This window comes from Micropterus dolomieu, linkage group LG07, assembly GCF_021292245.1.
Source record: "Micropterus dolomieu isolate WLL.071019.BEF.003 ecotype Adirondacks linkage group LG07, ASM2129224v1, whole genome shotgun sequence".
In the NCBI taxonomy this organism is placed as follows: Eukaryota; Metazoa; Chordata; class Actinopteri; order Centrarchiformes; family Centrarchidae; genus Micropterus; species Micropterus dolomieu.
The window spans coordinates 10,827,466-10,848,778 of record NC_060156.1 but is presented as its reverse complement, the minus strand read 5'-3'; the positions used below and the strand labels follow the sequence as shown (position 1 = coordinate 10,848,778).

Sequence of the window (21,313 nt, the reverse complement as noted above, 5' to 3'; positions counted from 1 at the left end):
ATATTAATTTACCGTCTTCCCCCGCATGTTTTTGAGGCTGAGGACACTTAAGACATAACAGACATAATCTCATGATGATTTTGGCAGCTTTTGAATAAGTAGTAGGTATCAATCACACATGCAAAAATAAGCACACAGAACAACTGAGACTTTGTCTCACCGTAGGAGGAAGCTAAAGATTTTTCGGAAATGCAAAAAGAAAGTGATAATTATTACGTGTAAACTGTAGGTTACTGTACAGTGTTTCCCACAGAATGACTGAATGTGGGGAGGTATTTCTTATTTCACCATTTTAATTCTCCTTCATTCTAATGTTTTAGTGTTTACTCACTACTTGAATCTGCTCACCTTGCTTTTCCCTTCAGTTCTCTTATCTGCGCTGTGAGATAACTGTTGTTGTGATTTGGCGCTATATAAATAAAATTGAATTGAATTGAATTGAATTATCCCCACACTCACACACACTGACACCTCTGGTCTCTTTCTGCAAACACACTGGCTTGCCCCATCCTCTTTTTGTTTCTCTCTCCCTGTATGTCTACTTGCGGTCTTTCTCCATTTGCAGTATGTTTATAAAGTCACCAAATGTTTCCACCCGTGATTTGATTTTCACAGCAGCAGATGCGACACATGTAGTGGAGGCTTGTTAATGATGACACCAATCTAAAAAAATAAATAAATTAAAATTTAAATATTAAAATTAACTAAGTAAATGACACAGTAACGTGTGTTATTATAAAAATATATTTAAAAATTTAAATAAAATGAATAATAATGAATAAAACCGTATATGTGTGTATATTAATAGGGGGAAAAAACAAAAAAAAAGGACTAAAAAATCAGTATCAAATGTGAGATAGCACAACAGTTACTAAAATATCAAACAATCAAAATAATAATAAAAGTCTATATTTTGGTACTCTCACTGTGAGTAGATTTAATAATTTTGATTCATTTAAACCCACAACTAATCTATGTGATGGTTTAGTCCAAGGTACTTGTCTGTGTCTGTAGCATTGTCACACAATAGTCACTCCATTACACTCACAAAAATGCTTCAACATCAAGTATGGGACTGGTTTTGGCCATAATAGTCATCATAGTGCACTAAGTCCAGCTATATCACCATAATATGTTGGTGATTTTTAAAGAGGCACTAGCTGAATAGGGTCAGAGGTCAGGACAAACTGCTGCCAGGGGCCTCAAAGAAACCATCACACATTGGCTCTTAACATGCACATTCCCATGGACATGAGCCCCTCTTCCCATTTGCACGGTCCTTGTACCGCTGCTGGTTGTTATAGCAACATGCAGCACGTGACATTGTTGCATAATATGCTGTTTTTTCCTCTTTATTGTTGTGACCTTGTTGGTGGACTATTTTCTGATCATGTCATCTCTCTGTGGGTGTGTCTGGTCAGCACAGAATGTGATTTGACAAAATCTTTCATACAGAAATCAGCATTCAGTCTGAAAAGTCATGCTGAAACTGAGGATGATTTACTGTAGTTTATTTGATGATGCTGTCATGGAAATGAGCACAGTAGAGATGAAATTGCATGAGAAATTTACATCACGATTATAGTGACCAAAATGATCACAGTTATCAGTATTATCACAGTGTTGTAAAATGCTTGAAAAGTATTGATAAACACCAGTTTTCACCAAGTTTTATATTGAAAATTGCAAATAAAATTCTGGGCGACGCGGTGGTGCAGTGGTTAGCACTGTCGCCTCACTTTCTGTGTGGAGTTTGGATGTTCTACCCGTGTCAGCGTGGGTTCTCTCCGAGTGCTCCAGCTTCCTCCTACCATCCAAATACATGCAGGCTAGGTTAATTGGTGTCTCCAAATTTGTCCTTAAGTTTGGATGTGAGTGTGAGTGGTTGTTTGTATATGTGTGGCCCTGCGTTGGACTGGCAACCTGTCCAGGGTGTACCACGGCTTTCGCCCGATGTCAGCTGGGATTGGCTCCAGCCCCCCGCAACGCTGTATGCAGGATAAGCGGTTGACGATGGATGGATGGATGGAAATAAAATTCTTTCTCATTCCAAAATTCCCACATCATGGATTGAGCTAAAAGTTACAAAAAACAAAATATGACCACACTTAAGGCTGAAAAATCTCCAGAGTGCTGTCACTGCCTTCCACCATCTGGGGGACTATTCCTAACTTGGTTGATGCTGGACAGTATTTACTGTGCAATATTCAAAGCACCGTAATCAAACACTGTTTTAATGATAATTCAAATTTGAAACTGTAATTCTAACCTTCAAGAGTTTGACCGTGATTTATCGTTAAACTGGTAACCGTTTCATCCCTACTGCAGAAGTGCACATGAAGCAGCATCATTTACCCTTTGTTCTGGGTCTTTGTTCTGGTTGCCTTTTCTTTTGTTTGTGAAAATCCTGAGACTATAATATAATACAATACAAAATTTCTGATCAGTGATGTATGGTTTATTAGTTTTTGTTTTATGTTGGCTCACTGGGTTTTCAAGACCCACTGTAATCCAACTATTTGGAGTAGCACTATCTCCCTGTGTGTCTCCTTGTGACTGTGGGGGAGGTCAACAACTGCAAGCGTAGCGCGTAGTTTGCTTGTAAAGATTGAGCTACCAAGCAACCTACCACTTTCTCCAACCAATTCTGACTTTGTGTTACAAAGAAATTGATTTCTGTTTGCAATAACTGTAATATTGGATGCAGGGGGCATGAAAAAGAAGAAGAAAGGAAAAAAAAAGAAAAAAAGAAATTGCAGTACTTCCTGACCCACCACTACATCACTTTTTATCAGCTTCTTTGCAGGAGCATTTAACAAGTTAAAGTTAAAAAAAATACTTTAATCCCTTGTGAAGTACAGAAAAGTCCTTCATGACTCGGGTTGTCTCTCGACAGAAAAAGAAAATAAAGGCAGCTTTAGAGACCAAATCATTTCAGCACTTTTTCACTTGGTCATTATTCTTTTTGGTCGTGCGGTCGAATCCCTTGTCATCCATTCTCAGCTGGATTTTTCTCCAGAGTCAAGGTGCCTGTGGTGTGACTAAGCTGCAGTCTTCACAATCTATTTCACCATTGGAGTCCGTCTTTCCAAGACAGGCAATTATGAATAGGAATTTCTCCAATTGCTTTTCTGGTTTTTAACCAACTCTGCACAGAATGCAAACTGGAGCAGGTTGTTTGGGCATTTTTGACAACTGCACTTAACCAAGTGAAGCAAAAATCTGGCACATGTATCACTATCATATTGGATGCTGTAAAAATTTAAGTTTCCAGAAGCTTTCTAGAAGCTTAACTCACCTTAGCCATTTAACAAGTTTTACAATATAACAATATCTTCAGCAGCTTCTAATGAAAATCAGTTTTCAGGGCAGCAGATATGAAGGCTCGCTCAATGAACCAGACAGCAGTGTTTCTCCTGTCAAGAAGTACCTACTCTCTTGAAGGTTCCTGCTTTGAGAGTGCTACTCTCTGGTAGAGTCTGAGGATTTGACTTCAGAAAGCAATATAACATCACATATTATCCTCACAGGTTATTATTGTACTTGACATGGCTATATAGTACATGTTATGTAGCTAACATGGTTGCCACTAAAAGACTGCTGCGTTCAAACAACCTGTATTAATGCTAATCGGCTTGAGTTTAGCTCTGAGTCACAGGCTCCCGACTTCTCTGACAGGGAGCGTCGTTTACACTGTATCATTAAAATGTTTAATACTAGCTTATAGTTTATCTTAATCTATGTTAATGCTTTTTAATTCCATATTAGTAGTGACAGGGGAAGCCCAGAGGCACAGACTCAGGTGGGTGTAGCTGACATAAGGGATCTGATGAAAGGGGCTGTGGCTAGGGCATAAAAGCAATTAAACACAGCAGGTGACATTTAGATTAGTCTTCATGACACATGAAAACCTTGAGCATTTATTAGAGACATCAGATTCTGGCACCCATTCATATTATAGCTCACTGAATGTCAATTGTAAATTCTGCCATTAGATTTTTTCAGTATGCTGTTGACTTTCTCATTTCACTTGCCTCATTCCTTTCCACACTTCTATCATTGTTATGAAGTCGGTTATTTCAAATGAATGCTGCCTGATGTTTACTGATGTTTTGTGTATGATTGGTTGACATTCTCCTCCAATGCGAGTGCCAAGATGTTTGGGGGGGGGGGTTGTTCTTCCTAGTCTAGCTAGCCACAATATGATGGTCCCTGCATTCTAAATATACTGCTCTTTCTTATCTTGACCACTGTTAAACATATACTTTTAGTTTTAGCAAAAATGCTAAATTTCATTTCAAATGCTTATCAAGAATTGGAATATATAACCTTATAATCTTAACTTGTATCTGACTCCTGTGTAGTTTTGTTTTCTCCAGCACACACCATGTCAAAACAATTTAGTTTGAGTGTGTACAGGACTTCAGAGGTGTATTGCTAAAAATCACCATGGCTGCTCTTGTGCGTGCATCTGTTTTTATGTGTGTGTGTGTGCCACAGTGCATCAGCTTTATTACGTCAATACAGAGTAAAAAGGGCTTACCTCCCCTGTGCAATTAGGCAGCCAAGTATGTGTGCACAGTTTGTGTATATTTGCATATGCATGTGCAAGAGTAAACACAGGAGAGAGAGGCTGGGAAAGAGAAAGAGAGAATGACATCTGTATTCTGACATGACAAGTGCGGTGACCTGAAGGAGAAACTAGACAAAGGTAATGGATCCAGAGTAACAGAACTTAAAATTTTATATGCAGCCTGTAACCCACAGAGGCTGTAAAAGAACTACAGGTTTTGCGACCCTTTTGTCACTATAGTAAAAGCTGACATGCTTTGGGATTGAGGGGTAGTATAACTGTGGTCTGATGTACTGTACAATACAATCGTTTGAGTCTCCAATGTCAATTCCTTGAAGAGATAAAACGGCATGCACTTTGTACTAAGTCAGTCTAAGCGAGAATTAAAATGCATGACAGACAATGATGACTATATAAAAGATATACTTGCTTCATGAAATTATGATAATGCAGAGTAAAACAGTGCTATTTATGCCACTTAGAGGATACTTCCGTTTAAAGGTCTCCACCATTGAGTGCGTCTATGCACTGGTCTCAATTTGTGTCTCAGCTGGAAATTAAGCCATTGGGATTTGGACCTGAATAAGTGTGGAGCTGTGTGGTTAACAGTATGAGTTTATGATCCTTACTGTATAACTGTACAACTTTATAGGGTTTAGTGCACAATTTACTTGTTAAAAATGTGCTTTTAGAATGTACTTGCTATTATGTTAGGGTAGAGTGAGACACAGTGATTGGCTGCATTTGCCCTCAGCTTTCCTCACACAAAATGTGTGAAGCACAGCTGACTTAGATCACGTTTATTAGCTGATTGCACAGATACTACCAAAAAAGGACCAAACTGGAAGCCTGGGGCACATTTTCATCTGACAGAAGTATACAGACTCGACAGATTAGATTAGGTAAGTAAATACAATGTATGTTTTTTTTAAAGGTTAGAATAAATACTAATTAACACATCACAGTCCATATTTTGTTATGTTCGTCATTTGATATGATGTGTTTCTGGTGCAGTTGCTCGTCTTATATCTTTTCAGTTGCTCATGTTTTTATCTTGTTTTTACACTTAAGCATACATTCCAGCAGTATCTCCTTTATACATATTATGTATTATTGAAGTTGTCACAGTCAGTTCAAGTTTGGGACAGGAAAACAAGAGCTAGGACCCAGACGCAGAATAGTTTCAGTTTAACAGTGTTTTTTTTAAACAATAAACAAAAGGTGTACAAACTCACAGCAAGGTGAAGGGAGGCAAGGGACCAAACCATGCAATTAGCCCACACAGGCAAACAAATCCAAGCAGGGTCAAAATCCACAAGGTCAAGAAATGGCTGGTATGTTTGACGAGAAGACAAAGTGGCAACAGACATGGGGAACACACAGATTAAATACACAAGTGAGGGAATGTTAACAGGACACCACTTAAACTAATATGGGTGGGGCAGACAATCACACAGGCAGGAATTTTAATTTTTTTTATCTTATTTTATTTTTTGCATGACAATTTTATTATTATTTTTATTTTTATTATTATTATTTAGTCTTGATTTAGGGTTGGGCCTATAGATGATGATGCCGATGATGATCGGCGTTGGCTGACAGATACCACATAATACCGCCATGTAAAGCAGGTTTTTATCACCACAAACATTATTATTATACATTATAAATATGCTTCGTACATTCCTCGGATTTCTCTTCTCCCCACACTCAGGCACAAGAGGCCTACACCTCAGGTAAACACACCGGCTTGCCCCGTCTCTCTCTGTCACTCCCCTACTCCACTTTCTCCATCAGCAGTACATTTTATGAAGTCGGCTAAAAGACAAAGAACTCGTCTTTTTTTCGGTATTTTTCCACCCGCGATCCGTTATCAAGGCAGCAGGTGTGCCACTTGTGGGCTTGTTAATGATGCAGCCTATCAAACAACCGAAACCAACATCTGCCTGATGTTTTAATGTAGACAACACCCAACCCTTTCTTGCTTATTAAAAGTCTGTCATATGTTGCACTAAAGGCCCTTGTAGAAAATACATTAAATTCAGTGTTGAACAATCACTACATATAGTATTTCTGTTCCTGATGAGTGTTTTCTAACAATAGTGAAACACTATAGATGGTCGATACTGCAGCACTTCGTACCAAATAGAGTTATGACATGGCAGTCTTTCAGCTTACAACAGCAGCGAGTGAGTATTTGCTGATGTATTATTTCAAGTGAGTGATTAGAGCAGAGGCAGCTCAAGATGAGATGCGGGTTTTGTTTTTTTATCCTTCTGAAAAATCTTCGTGGCACAAATACAAAACTGACAAACAGTCTTGTACTTTCCCACAACATGCAAATTTATGCAAATGCATTCTGTTGATCTCTCCATGGCAACCATTATGTGTGTGCTGCAAATCTTCTGCTACTGGTCAAATACTTTCAAAACTGTTGGCAACATTTTGTTGCAACCTTTTTTTCTGTATATCCAAGTGAATGATAGTTGCTGAATTTCATTTTTTCTTAGTATTATGCAGAAATTTCATCTGTAGCACAAGTTGCTAGAGTGGCTGTGCTGAGAGGTTTCTTTTTTCAAAATTGTAATGCATGCTTACTGCTCTGTCAGCACTCACAGCTGAGTACTTAAAATGAGCAATCAATAATCACTCTCTTCTCTTGTCTTGTCTTTCTCTCATTCATTCCCACTCCCGCCCTTTCTCTCTTCATCACTCTTTCTTTCCATGCCTCCCGTTTTCAGGTAGACACATCTCAATGGGTGAGGCGCACTAATCCAGTCATCCCTACACATCCCCTCCACCCCTCACCCACACCCTACTCTGTTCCCCTAAACGCTGTCCCTCTTCACTTCAGTCAGCATGACTTCCACCAGCCAACTGCTGGGTTTGGCTGAGGTGGGACTGAGGTGTGACCAGGAGATTGAGAGGAGATATGAGATCGTTCCCTCAGTGGTCTGCTCCATGTGCTGCCTCTTTGGAATCATCTACTGCTTCTTTGGTAAGTGATGGTGTAGTTGCAGCTTTCTCACCCTAGTCCTATTTTGTGCTGCTTAATGTTTAACTAACATTTAAATATATAGTTAAATATTTATTTTCTTGCCAAGAGTTACATGAACCATGACAGTACCACTGTCCTGTCTGTACTTTAAATGTAAAGCTACCACCAGTTAGCTTAACTTAGCACAAAGACTGGAAACAGTGGGAAACATCTAACCTGGCTCTATGCAAATGAAAGTGAATCAGCCAACCAGGACATCAAACTTTCATTAATTAACATGTTTTATCTTGTTTGTTTAAGCCAGGCAACCAGTGGAGAAAACAGGAAGTTATTGCAGTTAGCAAATTAGCAGTAACAGGTGCAGTAACCATCCGTAAAACGTGTTATTTTACACTTTGGTTTTTTACATATTAAACAAGATATAATATGTAAATTAGTGAGCTTTAGAAGTGCTGGAAGGCATTTTGTTGCCTTAGCCTGGCTAGCTGCTACCCCACAGATATGAGAATGGTAACGATCCTCTCATCAAACTCTCAGCAAGAAAGCAAATAAGCATATTGCTTTTACCTCCTGTGCTTTGATTTTCAGTCATCTACAAGCGGCTCAGTGTATATTTGCTAACAGATTCTTTTAGAAAACCGCAAAGCTGGAGATCCTGGGCATTCTATTAGTTCATCTAAAGAAAGCATCTGAAGAGTGACCTGTAGCTGAGTGCCAGGAAATAATTAAGTGCTACAACATGCAGCCAAAGAGCCCTGAGATATCTACTGTTGATCATTTTTCTGTCATTTGTAGTTCATACTGCTCTGCTGGTGTATTTTATTATTGATTTAAGAGCAGTACAGAGTGGCTCTCCTGTTTCTGGCTATGTGAATCAATATTGAAATCTCATTCGTACAGACTAAGCTACTGTGGCATAACATGCAGGAGTATTCCTTTACATCAGTTGGACTACACCCAGGTAAACCCATGGCCTGCATTTTCAGACTATGTTTTCTTAGAATTGCGTCGTATCAAATCCTTGAATCTCCATTACCCTTATACCCTATCCCAAATTGTTGTCATCATCAGAAATACTAAAAGGACTGGACTGCCTGCTATCTTTTAAAGAAAAAAACATCTTCTCATTTGCTGCTTATTCAAAGGCATGTTCCTGTTTCTTTCAACTTTAATGTTGCAGCAACACTGCGGAAAGAAAAAGAAGCACAGAGTTTTGCATTTAATCAAAAATACCAGGCCTAACTAGCAGTGGACCCCGTGTTGTAGATTTTAAAAATTCTATTCCTCCTTGCCATCAAATGCCTGGACTGTATACTGTATACATAGGTTCATTCAAATGGTAGGACACAAAGTCTTTACTTGAGGCTTAATTTTGGTCCCAGTGAGTGGCTGCATTTGATTGCATCATAAGAATTGAGGGCCCATCCTAATGAGTTTGGATGTAAAGTGATTACAGGATTGTGTAGTCAATAAATAATTAGAGGGACAGAGAGATCTGGTGTAATGGTTACAGGCTTTTTACATTAGAGTTGTTTTTGTTCCAACAAAAAATGATGGATTAAAAATTGTATTTCCACTTGAATAGGTACTTGCAAAATTGCGTAAAAGTGTTCAAATAATGACATTGCATTCAGAATGTCTCGTGCCTTTTTGTTCAAAGTTACAATTAATTTCAGTATATTGCCTTTGGTTGGCTTATGTTTTTGTAATGATTTACTTGCAGCTATTTTCTAGTTAAAGTGGTGTTGGAAGAGATTTCACATTTTTGTGGTGGGAATTAATGATGGTTTTGCAAGGACTGTAGGGAATCTGATGCATGCAATTTTTTAAATTAAAGTTATTTTTGCCTTTACTGGACTGCAAGATCCAGCATAGGGAGAATTGAACTGTCTTCCAGTGACATGGTATGCATCAGTAACCATTTGAGAACCAGGCTGTGCTATAAATACTATTAGAGAGTTGATTTACATACTGTACACATTAGAGCCATGCACATTATAAATTATCTCAAAGAAGCAATCAGTGTCCACTATTAAGGAAACAATGCATTACATTTTTAACTTGTATGTATTGCCTTGTGATCTCATCCCCTCTTACATTTGGTTACTGCTAATATATAATATAGTACTTGATAGATAGATAGATAGATAGATAGATAAATAAATAATTAAAGTCACATCCTTCAAACAACTCAGATAATTTATCTGCAGACCCATACAGAGATTTTAATATCTATATTATAAGTGACACAAACAACACAATACTGCTAGACCAAATGTCCAAAATTAACAAGGTAATGTGTGAAAAGGTATAGAATTGTAATTTTGAGAAGGCAAAATTGGATGAATATTAATGTATTTTTAAGCTATAACAGAGCAAATCTGTTGCATACTAATAGACATAGAGGGATTCACTGAAGCGTACAGATGGCATTAACATTCACTGTATATGACCTGGTAAAGCATCAGCAGTGTCAGTCCCTGCATTACAAACAGGTTTCCCGACAACTTTATTTTACAAAGTTGACAACATGCATGCAGACCATAGCGGCTAAAGGCCCTGAAACAAAATTATTGGTTGGATTAAAAAAAAATGTAGAGAACATTGCTATTTGTAGATATTCACCACCAGTATGGCAGAAAATGTCAAGTTTGCCCTTAGGGTGATGCCAGACAAAAGACCATGTTGTGTCTCACTTTAAATGTACCTTATCATCTTCAGCTGTACTTTGAGCATGCTGCTAGCATTAGCATGCTAACAGTAAAATCACTGCATTTATCAAGCTAAATAATAATGTTAGCATGTTAATATTTTCTGTATGTGCTCAATTAATACTAGCTCTGAAACAAAATACTACACTTTAGAGAGTAACAAGAAGGAATGGCATCATTTTACTTCAAATACATATGCTCCTCAGTCCTTCACCATCTGTTTACATTTGTCTATTTGCATCTCTGTTTGACAGCAAAAAGAGAAGACAGATAGGTGCATTTTACCCTCAGTGCTAGATCTTGCTCTATAACCAAACAAAATCACTGTTCTGCTAATGAGACACAATGAATATACATAACAGAAATTTTCCAGAAACCCCACTGTCACATTTGAATGATTTGAGGATAAAGACATTTCTGCTGTTTTCAGCAGGAAAACTGATTCTCCCTACTGATAGATACTTCTTGCAACCGTAGAATTTGTTTTAGCCCCATGGTCTTGAGAAGAAAAGGTTAGCTGTCATTTATTTGACCCAGAAAAACAACAAAGTTGCAGCAGAAATGATGAGTGATGTTATAGGAACAAGATGGATGAGGCAAAGGAAAGGAGGGAGGAAGGGAGGGTGACAAGAGCAGAATAAGCCAGAGTGAACAGATGGGATGGAGGGTTTGATGGCTGGAGGAAAAGTAAGGGAAGCAACGAGGATCAAAAGACAGACTAGGAGGGATAAGCAGAAGAGTGGAGCCATGGCACAATGGGGAAAGTAAAGTAGTGGGAGGGATGCGTCAGACAAAAGTGGACAAGGAATGCGCACTAGAAGATTAGGAGCAGTCAAGGAGGTGTGATATTTCAAATGTATTCTTTGATTGATGTGGACTATAATATGGAAGAACAATGTTGGGAATTTGTGATGGCCGCTGACCAAACAAATGTTCAGGTGGCTGCTTTGGAAATGCTCCAGTTGCTCCATGTCAGACAGAAGAAGTGCAAACAGCTGTGGAAACATCAGTGGCTTTCACAACAATTTCGGGGGTTGAAAGATATCTAGGAAAATACAGTGGAAGGAAATCAAGACATCTAGAAGAAGTGCACAAATAAATGAGGTATAGTCACGCGGGAGGAGCATGGACGTAGGTTGGATGAGAGGAAGAGTATTGTTGGGCTCAGCTGTGCAATGCCTGATTACACAAAGATAACAATCTCTTGTTGGTTCCCCTCGAGACTCGAGAGTTCGGTCAGACCGAGAAAGAAAAGACATACAGCAAAAATAAAGGGGAACGCAAACATTAATAAACACAGAAGCAAGGCCAATGAGATTTTAACTGTTAATAATTTGAGCTTTGGTATCTTTTTTCCTCTTTTCATTGCAATAAAGCACATTAAAATGGAAATAAACTGGTGAGAGGGAGAAAGCCAAGGACGGGAGGGACCACATGATGGGAAAAGAAGAAAAAAAAGTTGAAGGAGAGCAGCTGTTCTATTCAGCAGGCCTGTTGACTAATGAATGTGGATGACCTTTTGTAATATGATGATTATCATATTTTAAAGCACTTTCATAAAGGTACAGACAGTTTATCTGCTCTTCCCATCTTCTTCCAATGAGGAAATGCCTCTGTATTTGTGGACAGACTGCTCCACTACCCACCACAGAAAAGTGGTGTTCATTATGCATCCTCACAATAAATATGTCATCTACCCTCTTTAGATATGATAGCAGCCTTTTGTTTTCTAGAGCATTTTGTGAAACAACAAAGCATTCTACACTTTATCAGCTCCACTGAGATAACTGTAGAATATAATCCTGAATAAAATGCAAAAAAAAGTTAAATCATAGATACATGTACCGCTTTTTAAGGGTTTTTAGTTGCACAATCATCTATGAACTGCAGATTTAAAAGGTAGTGTGTTCTTAGTAAACAGATTTTTGTCCAGTTGCTGCTCTGCAGGCATTTTCCAGAAAGGAAATAATTGGTCTAACTGTCGATTGCTGGGATCTTCCAGATGAAATAAAATAGACAGAAAGGGAAAAAAAGCAGGATGATAAACATAAGCTAAAGTTCTTTACAGCCTTGTAACCCAAAAGTTGCCTGTTGTTTTTAATGGCTTATTATAGGTCTGTAATGCATAACTAATTCTAACAACACCTAATGAAACCATTAGATACAGTCTATGCTTACAACTTATAGATCTGTGCCTCATTAGAAAACGGTTCCCCAATACATATTTCTTTTCATTTTATATTGGCTTTGTTATACACTGTTCTTGGTATGTTGGCAGTGGATGATGGTGTTAAGCTTGGCATCAGTTTAGGTTATGTCGTTTCCAATATATCATTCAAAATTACTGATGTGTGTGTGTGTGTGTGTGTACGTGTGCGTGCGTGACTGTACCTTTCCCTTTTACTCCTGGCTACAAAGAATGTCTTGTATGTGCTCACCATCCTGATGTTTGGTTCTCCATATTATCCTTGCAGTGAATTAGATTTTGATTGTTCACTCAGGCTTGCGTGTGCACAGGCAGGTACAGCATGTATCAGTTAGTATGGTTGAGATAGTCTCACAATCGTCTCATTTCAATTTCTCCTGCAGGCTATCGATGCTTCAAGGCTGTATTGTTCCTCACTGGCCTCATGTTTGGCTCTGTGGTCATCTTCATGCTGTGCTACAAAGAGAGGGTGATGGACACTCAGCTGAGCGTTGAGGCATCAGTGGGCATCGGCCTGGGCATCGGGACCCTGTGTGGCCTGGTGACCATGTTGGTCCGCAGTGTGGGATTGTTTATGGTGGGCCTGCTGCTGGGTCTGCTAGTTGGAGTGGCTTCACTGGTGGTGAGGAGACACATTTGATTGTGCACTTTATAGATTGATGGTTCATTTGCATACAGAACCTGAAAGAAAATAACATACAATAGGTACCTGTGTGGTAAGACTGCACATGTGATAGGTTCTTTCTCACGTTCATGCAAATGATCTTTACAAATAAAGCATTGTACTGTTATCCCAATAAAGCCCTCTTGGGCCCACTCACACCAGAATGTGAGGGTGTTGTTATGATTATTTATAGACTAATCTGGGTTGTTGATGGATGTAACAAGCATTGCGGTGACAGCTCTCTTGGAAATCTGCGCAGTAACACTGTAATGTACTTTTAAATTTTAAGCACATTTCTAGCCACAGGCTAAAGGCTTTCAGGTTTAATTTTAGTAGCATAAATGGTATTAGCTAAAATTATAGCTTTTTCCTTTTTGGAAGAAGATAGCAAGCTCTAAGCGATGGTGCCAATTTGCCAATTTCAGTCTGCCATAATTAAACTTTGTGTGGTTAACTTTGTTGCTGGTAACGATTCCATAAAAATAAATTAGATTTTGTACACATTTTTGCTGACATAAATGTTGATGTGACAGGCCCTAATTCTGCTGAATATAAAACGCATACCAACTGCCAAATTAAAATGAACTAAATGCTCTCTCTTAAAGGTTATGGAGGAGTTCTACCACCCCAGAACAGTGTGGGTTCCCTTGGGTATTCTCCTGGGCTCTGGGACATTATTTGCTGTCCTCACTCTTCAATGGCAGCGCTGCTTTGTCACTTTGTCCACTGCCACATTCGGCTCTGCCATCATCACTGTCACCGTGGATTACTTTATAGAGCTGTTCGCCTTGGTACACTACGTCTACGAAAGAATCAGGGTAGGTTTGTCTGTGTTTATGTTAGTGACAGAGAGAAAGAGAACAGGGATGTTTGTGCATTTGATATGTGTGTGTACGAGGGAAAGACAGACTGAGCTACAGTATATAGGAATATAGTCATTCGATGAATTGATGATGCTGGTAGAGCGTGCACGTAGATTCATAATCTCCCACAGGTGTTCAGTTGAGTTGGCCAATGGCCAATGATTTATTTCATTCAATTTAAAAATTTCACATCCATTACCACATTTTAAACATACCTATCAGACCTTTTTTGGTTAGAGAATTGATGAGGAGCCGTATTCAGAAATGCCCTCTTTCACATTTGTTTGTTAAGTTTCTTTTGACAAAATCCGCAGACTTCTGCATGTAGCCCCTGGAAAGCCCTGCTGGAGTAACTATGGTTTACTATGGTTTTAAGACCTGTTGAAAAGTTTCCCAAAATAGAAAGCATTCAATTTGTGATGGTCAATTCTTAAAGATTCTTATTTTGCAAACTAACCATTAGATGTTTTACTTAACATTGTTATTGGTATTTCATGTGTTGTTTTTTGTGCAGTAACTCTAAAGAGGTTTTGAGAAACTAAATTGCAATATTTTAGATTATTGGTTTTGTGGAAGATAGCACTTTCTCAAAATGAAATTATTCAACTAAAATTGTGAGTGTAATCATTGCAGGTGGCGCCAAAGGGACCAGTGTGTTGGTTTACTTGGGTCATCTTGGGTGTGTGGCCTGTCCTGGCCTTCCTCGGAGTGTTGATCCAATGGAAAGTCACTGCAGAGGGATATTCTCACACAGAGGGTAAGTGATGCTGCTTTACACACACACACACAACCAGACATCTTGTACCAGGTTCAAAAGATGACTTAGGACATAGATATTGTGGTTAAAGCATCGTATTTTAGAATCCCAGTTTTCCCCTGATTGATGAATTTGCTTCTTGGCAGTGAGAGGTCGTTATGTTGTGAAATGTGAACAACTTTATTACTTTGAAATAGTGTCACATGATGTCCGTATATTTAGTCCTCCAAGGCATGTTTAGTGGTAGAAAAGGTGGAGAATATGATACCAATTCCAAGAATTGTTGAAGGTATGTTAAACTAATACATGTTTTTAAGGGGTCATGACTAGGTCTACAAAACATGACAGAAGTTCAAGAATACAGTGAAAACAGTTTTTCTACCACCAGAAATGCTTAACATCTTAGAGGTGTTTCTCTTACAGCACACTATGATTTATGATTTATTACAATGCAGTAGCAAAACAGCAGCAACACTAACCTTATATTAATCTCTTCCCTCTTGTTTTACTTTCTCCTGTTTATTAAAACTATTAGTTTCTGAACTGTCAATAGCTTCTTTTGCATTGATAGTTGGATATTATGTAAAAAAATATGTAGTTGTCACAGTTCACGTACAGGGCTGTAGGACTGAAATGCAGACACATGTAGGCAGAGCCAGCTGAATAAAGAAACTTTACTAGAATTTCAGGACAGGATACAGGCACATAATTACAGGTGATCTGGCAGGGAACAATGGCTAAAGGGCTGGTGAATAGCTGATGAGGGAATTGGGAACAAATTTTCAGCTGGGTGTGGAGTCAGTTGACATGGAAAGGCGGGAACACATCAGGACATTTTCTGAACAATGGAAATGACAGGTTTATAAAACTCTATAAAGATTCAGGGGCCAGGGGTTGTCAGAATGTCTGAAGCTGAATGGAGGGACAAAGATAGAGAAAGTTTCCTTACGACTTGTCAAAAGACAGTAGCCAAGACTTTGATCTCTTCATTAAAGAGGATTTGAATAAAAACGAAATGAATTTATTAAAATGCACAAACACACATCTTATGAATAAAGAATTTAGCTAAATTTGGACCCTTAATTTATGTAACTGCTGAAATAAAGCTACAGTCAGATGCAGTCTCCTGCTCCAACCTGGAACTTGTGAACACACAATGGATATGCTCAGAAATTACTTATTTGAGAGAGGTGGTGCTTACATCGCCGTGTCTGCTCTAATATAGGCCAAAGCCACAAGCTTCAGGCAAGGTTTGTGCAGATCTCTTGAAAAGGTTTACAAAATGTAATTTATCAAATCAGAAATTTGTTTGGGCAGGGAGGGATAATCTGCAATGTCTGTTATGCAGCCTCAATTATTTTAATTCAATGTGTAGGATGTACTTTTACACATGTTGTGTAGTACTAGTGCAGCTTTAAATTCAAATGACAGTATTTAACATCCATGTCACCCATGGCAGCTGCTGCTATGCTAATGCTGGAGGAACCGTTTATGTCCATATGTTGAAGTTTGTGCATGAGATGTGTAATTAAGGATGCGTTCAACCCAGTTTCTGGGAATACATATGCAACTTCCATGTAAATTTGGATACTCAATAAGTATGTCAAGTACACAGAATGATGATGAGGCTTGTTTTCATTATCGATCTTACAAAACAAGTTGGTGCCATTTTTTTTCAAGACTGACTAATCTACCCTAATTTTATTAAATAGGAAGTTTTACTGGCAGTTTTAGAAATCACAATCATTATAAGGGCAAGGAACCGCCCTGTGTGGGGGGAGAGAGTCTGAATCAGTGTATGGATGGACAGCCTTTCTGAAAGCAACCTCAACACAGATGGGAAGATCGCATGCACATACACACACACGTACCTGGTGTAAATGCAGCACACACACGTAATACACGCAACTCATACACATAAACAGACAGAGACAGAAATATACTGAGGCATAGTCTGCCACTGACTACACAAAATATCTCATTCATTCAACACACACAAAGTCTTACATTTGATCTTTGCTGGTGTATGAGTTATACAGTGTCTTGGAAGAAGTCACACATGGACTCGAATAATAGGATTAAACAGCAGCCTGCCATGGCTTCCAGTCAGAGGGTGTGGGCAAAGAGATGTAGGGAGCTTTTTAGTGCTATTGTGTGTGTGTGTGTGTGGGGGGGACATAAAGGAAGCACAAATAGGCCAAAAACTGTATTTAAAAAAGTGAGTCAATTCTCCAAAAAGACACACTGTTTTGTTGCTAAAAAGTTGCTACAAAGCCTTAATTCCAGCGTAGTGGATTAGACGCATGCCTTTGGTGAGAGAGACCCAGGTTCAATTCCCCACTGTGACACATCCACCAATGTGTCCCTGAGCAAGACATTTAACCCCTAGTTGCTCCAGAGGCGCAACCTCTGATATATATAGCAATTGTAAGTCTCTTTGGATAGAAGCGTCAGCTAAATTAATTAATGTTATGTATTCTGTATCATATGGCTACATGATTAAAAACTGGTCCATCATGTAGTGCACACAGACACATGTCACACACAGACCAATCAAGTCTATAAACATAGATGTCAAACATTTGTACTGCAAAATCCCTCACTACACACCTGTTAGCTCATATTTAATAAACACTATCAAAAAATAGCACTGTGGCAAGTAAAAAGTAAAACCTTCTTTGTAGCTATCAGAGTTTGTCTGTTGTCTTTAACTGCTGAAATCATCCTTTATGGTAACAAGCACTGTATTGACAGAGAAGGGAGGATGGGGAAAAGGAGAAAAGAGGGTAGCTGGTGTACTGGGGGAAGGGGAGGGTTATAAACTGGGGCACAATGGGTAAGCAGATCACCCAAAATCATCTGTCTGTCTGACTGAATAGTGTGCAGGACACTGCATGAATGAATTACCTCGCATATGTTTGCTCCCCCCTGGTCTGTGTGTGTGGACAATGAGAGCACACATTCACGCACGTTTGTGCTTCTATACTTGTGAGGACCCTCATTAACACAACTAATTCCTAAGCCCCTAACCCTAACCTCAACCATCACAAATTTATTCTCAACCCCAATCCTTAGCCTTATTTGAACCTAAACTCTCAAACATTTTAAAGAAGTGGGGACTAGCCAAAATGTCTTCAATCCCAAGGTCTCAAATTTATATTGGTCCTCACAAACATAGTCGTACAAGAACGCGCACACACGCACAGTAGCATGGAGCCAGAGGGGCCTGAGGTGGGGTGAGCTGAGGGGGAAAAAAGGGGGGTATCATTAAGCAGTTTCCCTGGCAGATGGTGCCGCGCTAGCTGTTCGCCCGCACAATGAAACAACAATAGAACTCATAACACTACCCCCCCCCACTCCCACACACACACAAGGTAATTTTGACGCATAAAGTACATCTTGTCTTCACGAAGTTCAGCGGGGTTGTCGTACTTAGACGCATGTAACGGATCCCTGAAACTACTGTGTTTTAAACCACTAAACCCAAATGCTTACACGCATACCTAAAAATAATTACATGGGTCATGGGACACTGAGACAGGATGGAGTTTGCACATCCTTTGCGGGGGAGGGTGTAAAAATAACACGTACACACTCACCCACTCTCAATATGTCAGGAGACTGAGCAGCTCAGTATGAGTACATGCAGCAAGGAAAATCATCTGCTTGCCAACTGACTGAATAGAATGAAGGATATGAGAAAATGGACATCAGTGGTTTTTTCTTACTTTCTGTTTTTGTACCCTATACTTACAATAACCCACCAGGGATACAGTCGTTCACCATCTGCATTTAAAAGCTAATTAAATTTTAATTTTTTTACTTTTTGTTTCTTTGTAAAAGCTGTATTGTTTTGTCTCATGATGCTCTATTGTTCCTTCGCTCTTCTCTGTTTGTTCCTCTCTCATCTCTGGTCTGTTTGCCTCCAGTGGTTTTGAGTCGACAGCAACGGAGGGTCCAGCTCATGCGTATCCGACAGCGGGAAGAGAGGCTGAAAAAGGAGAAGGAGAACAAGAAGAAGAAAAAACGACAGAGCCAGAAGACCAACCACAAGCAGAAAGCCCACACCAATCACCACCACCACCACCAGCAATATCATCACCCAGCAGCATCCCACCCTCATCACCAAGCCCAGAGTTCTCAGCCCCCTAAAGTCCCTCCTCCTCAGACTGAACTCGGCTACCCCCGCAAGGCCAACCCTAAGAGACGCTTTGATGGAGATGTGCTGTCACCGGTAAGCGCTGCGTGCAAAAAAATTTTTGAATATTGGGTGCATACCTATATATGAAGGTATTATTGGAACAATCTCAAAATATACACGTCTATCAGTAAATTTTAAGTCAGAGCAAAAAATACCTTATGATTTGCAAACTTGTAGAATCTTTTGCATTGTTGTCCTTCACACAATCTAGGCAAACCGCATTCCACATTGACGCCTGCCTCACTCTTAACAACAACAACTAAAACACTTAGCAGTAGCAGTGCACTCCAGCACTGCCTAATAAATTAACTTAACGCTGCGTTTACCCCAGTAACTTAGTGAATTAGCTATGTAATATCCCTCCGAGAGCAGAGAGTTTACAAGGCAACGGATCATGTTTTAAGCGACTGCATGAAAATCAAAAACGAGCAATAAACCGGGCAAGCCCGGAGGGCCAGCGTCTCTTAACACAGTTAACAATAAGGCTAGACGTCCACATGTAACGTTAGCCTACTTACCTGTCTAGTAGCAACTTATTCACAACACCAGTGAAGCTGGGGCTCAGTCTCTTCAGCAAGTGGTCTTTTTCTGCTGCTACATACGTGTTACACCTACACATGCACACTGACGACCCAGCGTTAGGGTTACAATTTTCGACTGTAAGATTGACAGTCGAATCAGGCTCCGCCCATCGAAGCATCGACTCTTCGACTATTCGGGGTCAGCCCTACTTCCTTTATAATGGTTGTTCAAGCTTTCATTATATCTATCACATTATGCCTGTATACTATATATTCCTACACTATGTCTGTCCACAGAGCTACATCAGGAGTTTCAGGGACAGACAAACAGACAGACGAGCGTACTCCCACAGTCGAATGATGAGCCGCTCCCGGATGGGTGAACTCGACTACGACTGTGGCTCTCAAGTGCCCCTCACGGCCCCCAATGGACCCCCAGTTCGCATCTGAGACAGTGAAAATGCACACACGTACACGCAACCACACACACAATCACACAAGGCTACTTCAAACCTCTTTGTCACAGTTCGGGATAGAAAACCTAACCTTACAGTGCCAACTTAATCTACTGCCTATTAACCCAACAGGAACTCAATACATACCAAAGGTGGTATGTCCCACACTGGTGTTCTCCTCTCAGACCTGTTAGAGGTATTTATTTGGCCAGTTTGGTCTTGTTCTTTTCAATGTGAGTGTCAAGACAAAAAGAGCAGAGCCTCTTTGTTTGGACGGAGCAAGCACTGATTGCTGTTGGTGATGTGGTCAAATCTCAGACATCATGAGTCATCAAATACTGTATTTGACTTCAAATCTTTTCTGTCACTGTACTGGTCTGGTGGACACTGGAAAAAATGTACCTGTCTGGTGGGGAGCCCATTGACAAATCTCTGTCAAACATTTAATTTGAAGATTTTGGTTGGTTCAAGCCGTAAGAAGCCATTTCCAGTGGGATTACAGTGGCAAAAAATCAAAACACTTTTTTTCTCCAAAGGAGGGCTGTATCGTTTTAGATTAAAAAAATGCATCACATGGCTTTTTTTGTGGAGTCAAGGTAGCACTACCTTCAATAAACCTTAGTATCTTCCCTTTAGGGCAATTAAAGGAGGAAACGATTTGCTTCAAGGATGCCATTAAGAGCGCTCAGAGGAAAATGACAGGAAAAACAACAAAAACAGAGCTACACTGAAACAGAAAGGCAGCTCTTCTTCATCATTTTCCCCACAGGTCACTTTGTGAGGCGAGGTGTTCATGAAGTCAGCCTGTTATCTTCGCTGACAGCCTGTGAATCCAGACATGGCAGCATAAGTCTTCTGCTGCTTCAAAATGCACAACAGGGACTGGTTTTGGTTGTGTATGGGATCAAACTGTTCCCACTGAAGACAGTTTTTATGTTATTTCACCCATGAACACTCCACGTGTCATTGCCTACGTTGTTGCCATTTTCCAAAGGGGATTGCGCTTATATCTTGTCACTTTCCTTTTGCCCTCTATTGCCAGCTTTTTAAAACACAGACCTGAGCAGGAGACACATCCATACCTCCCCTCTCATTTCCTCTCTCGACTGAATTAAAAAATAATAATTATAAGCTGCTGTATGTTTCATTTGTTGTTGACATGTGCTCTTATGTCCCTTTTCCTCTTCTAATTCCCAAAACAATCTACCTTTGCAGAATTAATTGTAAAATAATAAATATGCTGTTCAAGGCACGAAGACAAGAAACTGCTGTCTGATAAGCATCATCCAAGAATTTGACTGTTGAAATCAGTTTGAGAGTTTGGAGGGGACAATATGTGACAGTGCAAATGTTAAATATAGTGT

General features: G+C 39.5%; 1 protein-coding gene across 3 annotated transcripts in view; it reads left to right on the top strand.

The window, feature by feature from the left end:
* Positions 1-20,043, top strand: part of tmem198a (transmembrane protein 198a) — a 30,435-nt gene extending 10,392 nt beyond the window's left edge. Inside the window, exons 1-8 of one of the 3 annotated variants that reach the window (XM_046053984.1) lie at positions 5,429-5,475; positions 7,315-7,332; positions 7,428-7,571; positions 12,872-13,110; positions 13,758-13,970; positions 14,649-14,772; positions 18,702-19,006; positions 19,792-20,043. In XM_046053984.1, the coding sequence (XP_045909940.1) occupies positions 7,329-7,332; positions 7,428-7,571; positions 12,872-13,110; positions 13,758-13,970; positions 14,649-14,772; positions 18,702-19,006; positions 19,792-19,944 (1,182 nt within the window). In that variant the 5' untranslated portion in view covers positions 5,429-5,475; positions 7,315-7,328 and the 3' untranslated portion in view covers positions 19,945-20,043. Of the gene's footprint in view, positions 1-5,428; positions 5,476-7,314; positions 7,572-12,871; positions 13,111-13,757; positions 13,971-14,648; positions 14,773-18,701; positions 19,007-19,791 lie in introns of those variants that run through there. The other 2 variants (XM_046053985.1, XM_046053986.1) reach the window with 2 other exon arrangements.
* Positions 20,044-21,313: the final 1,270 nt, after the last annotated feature.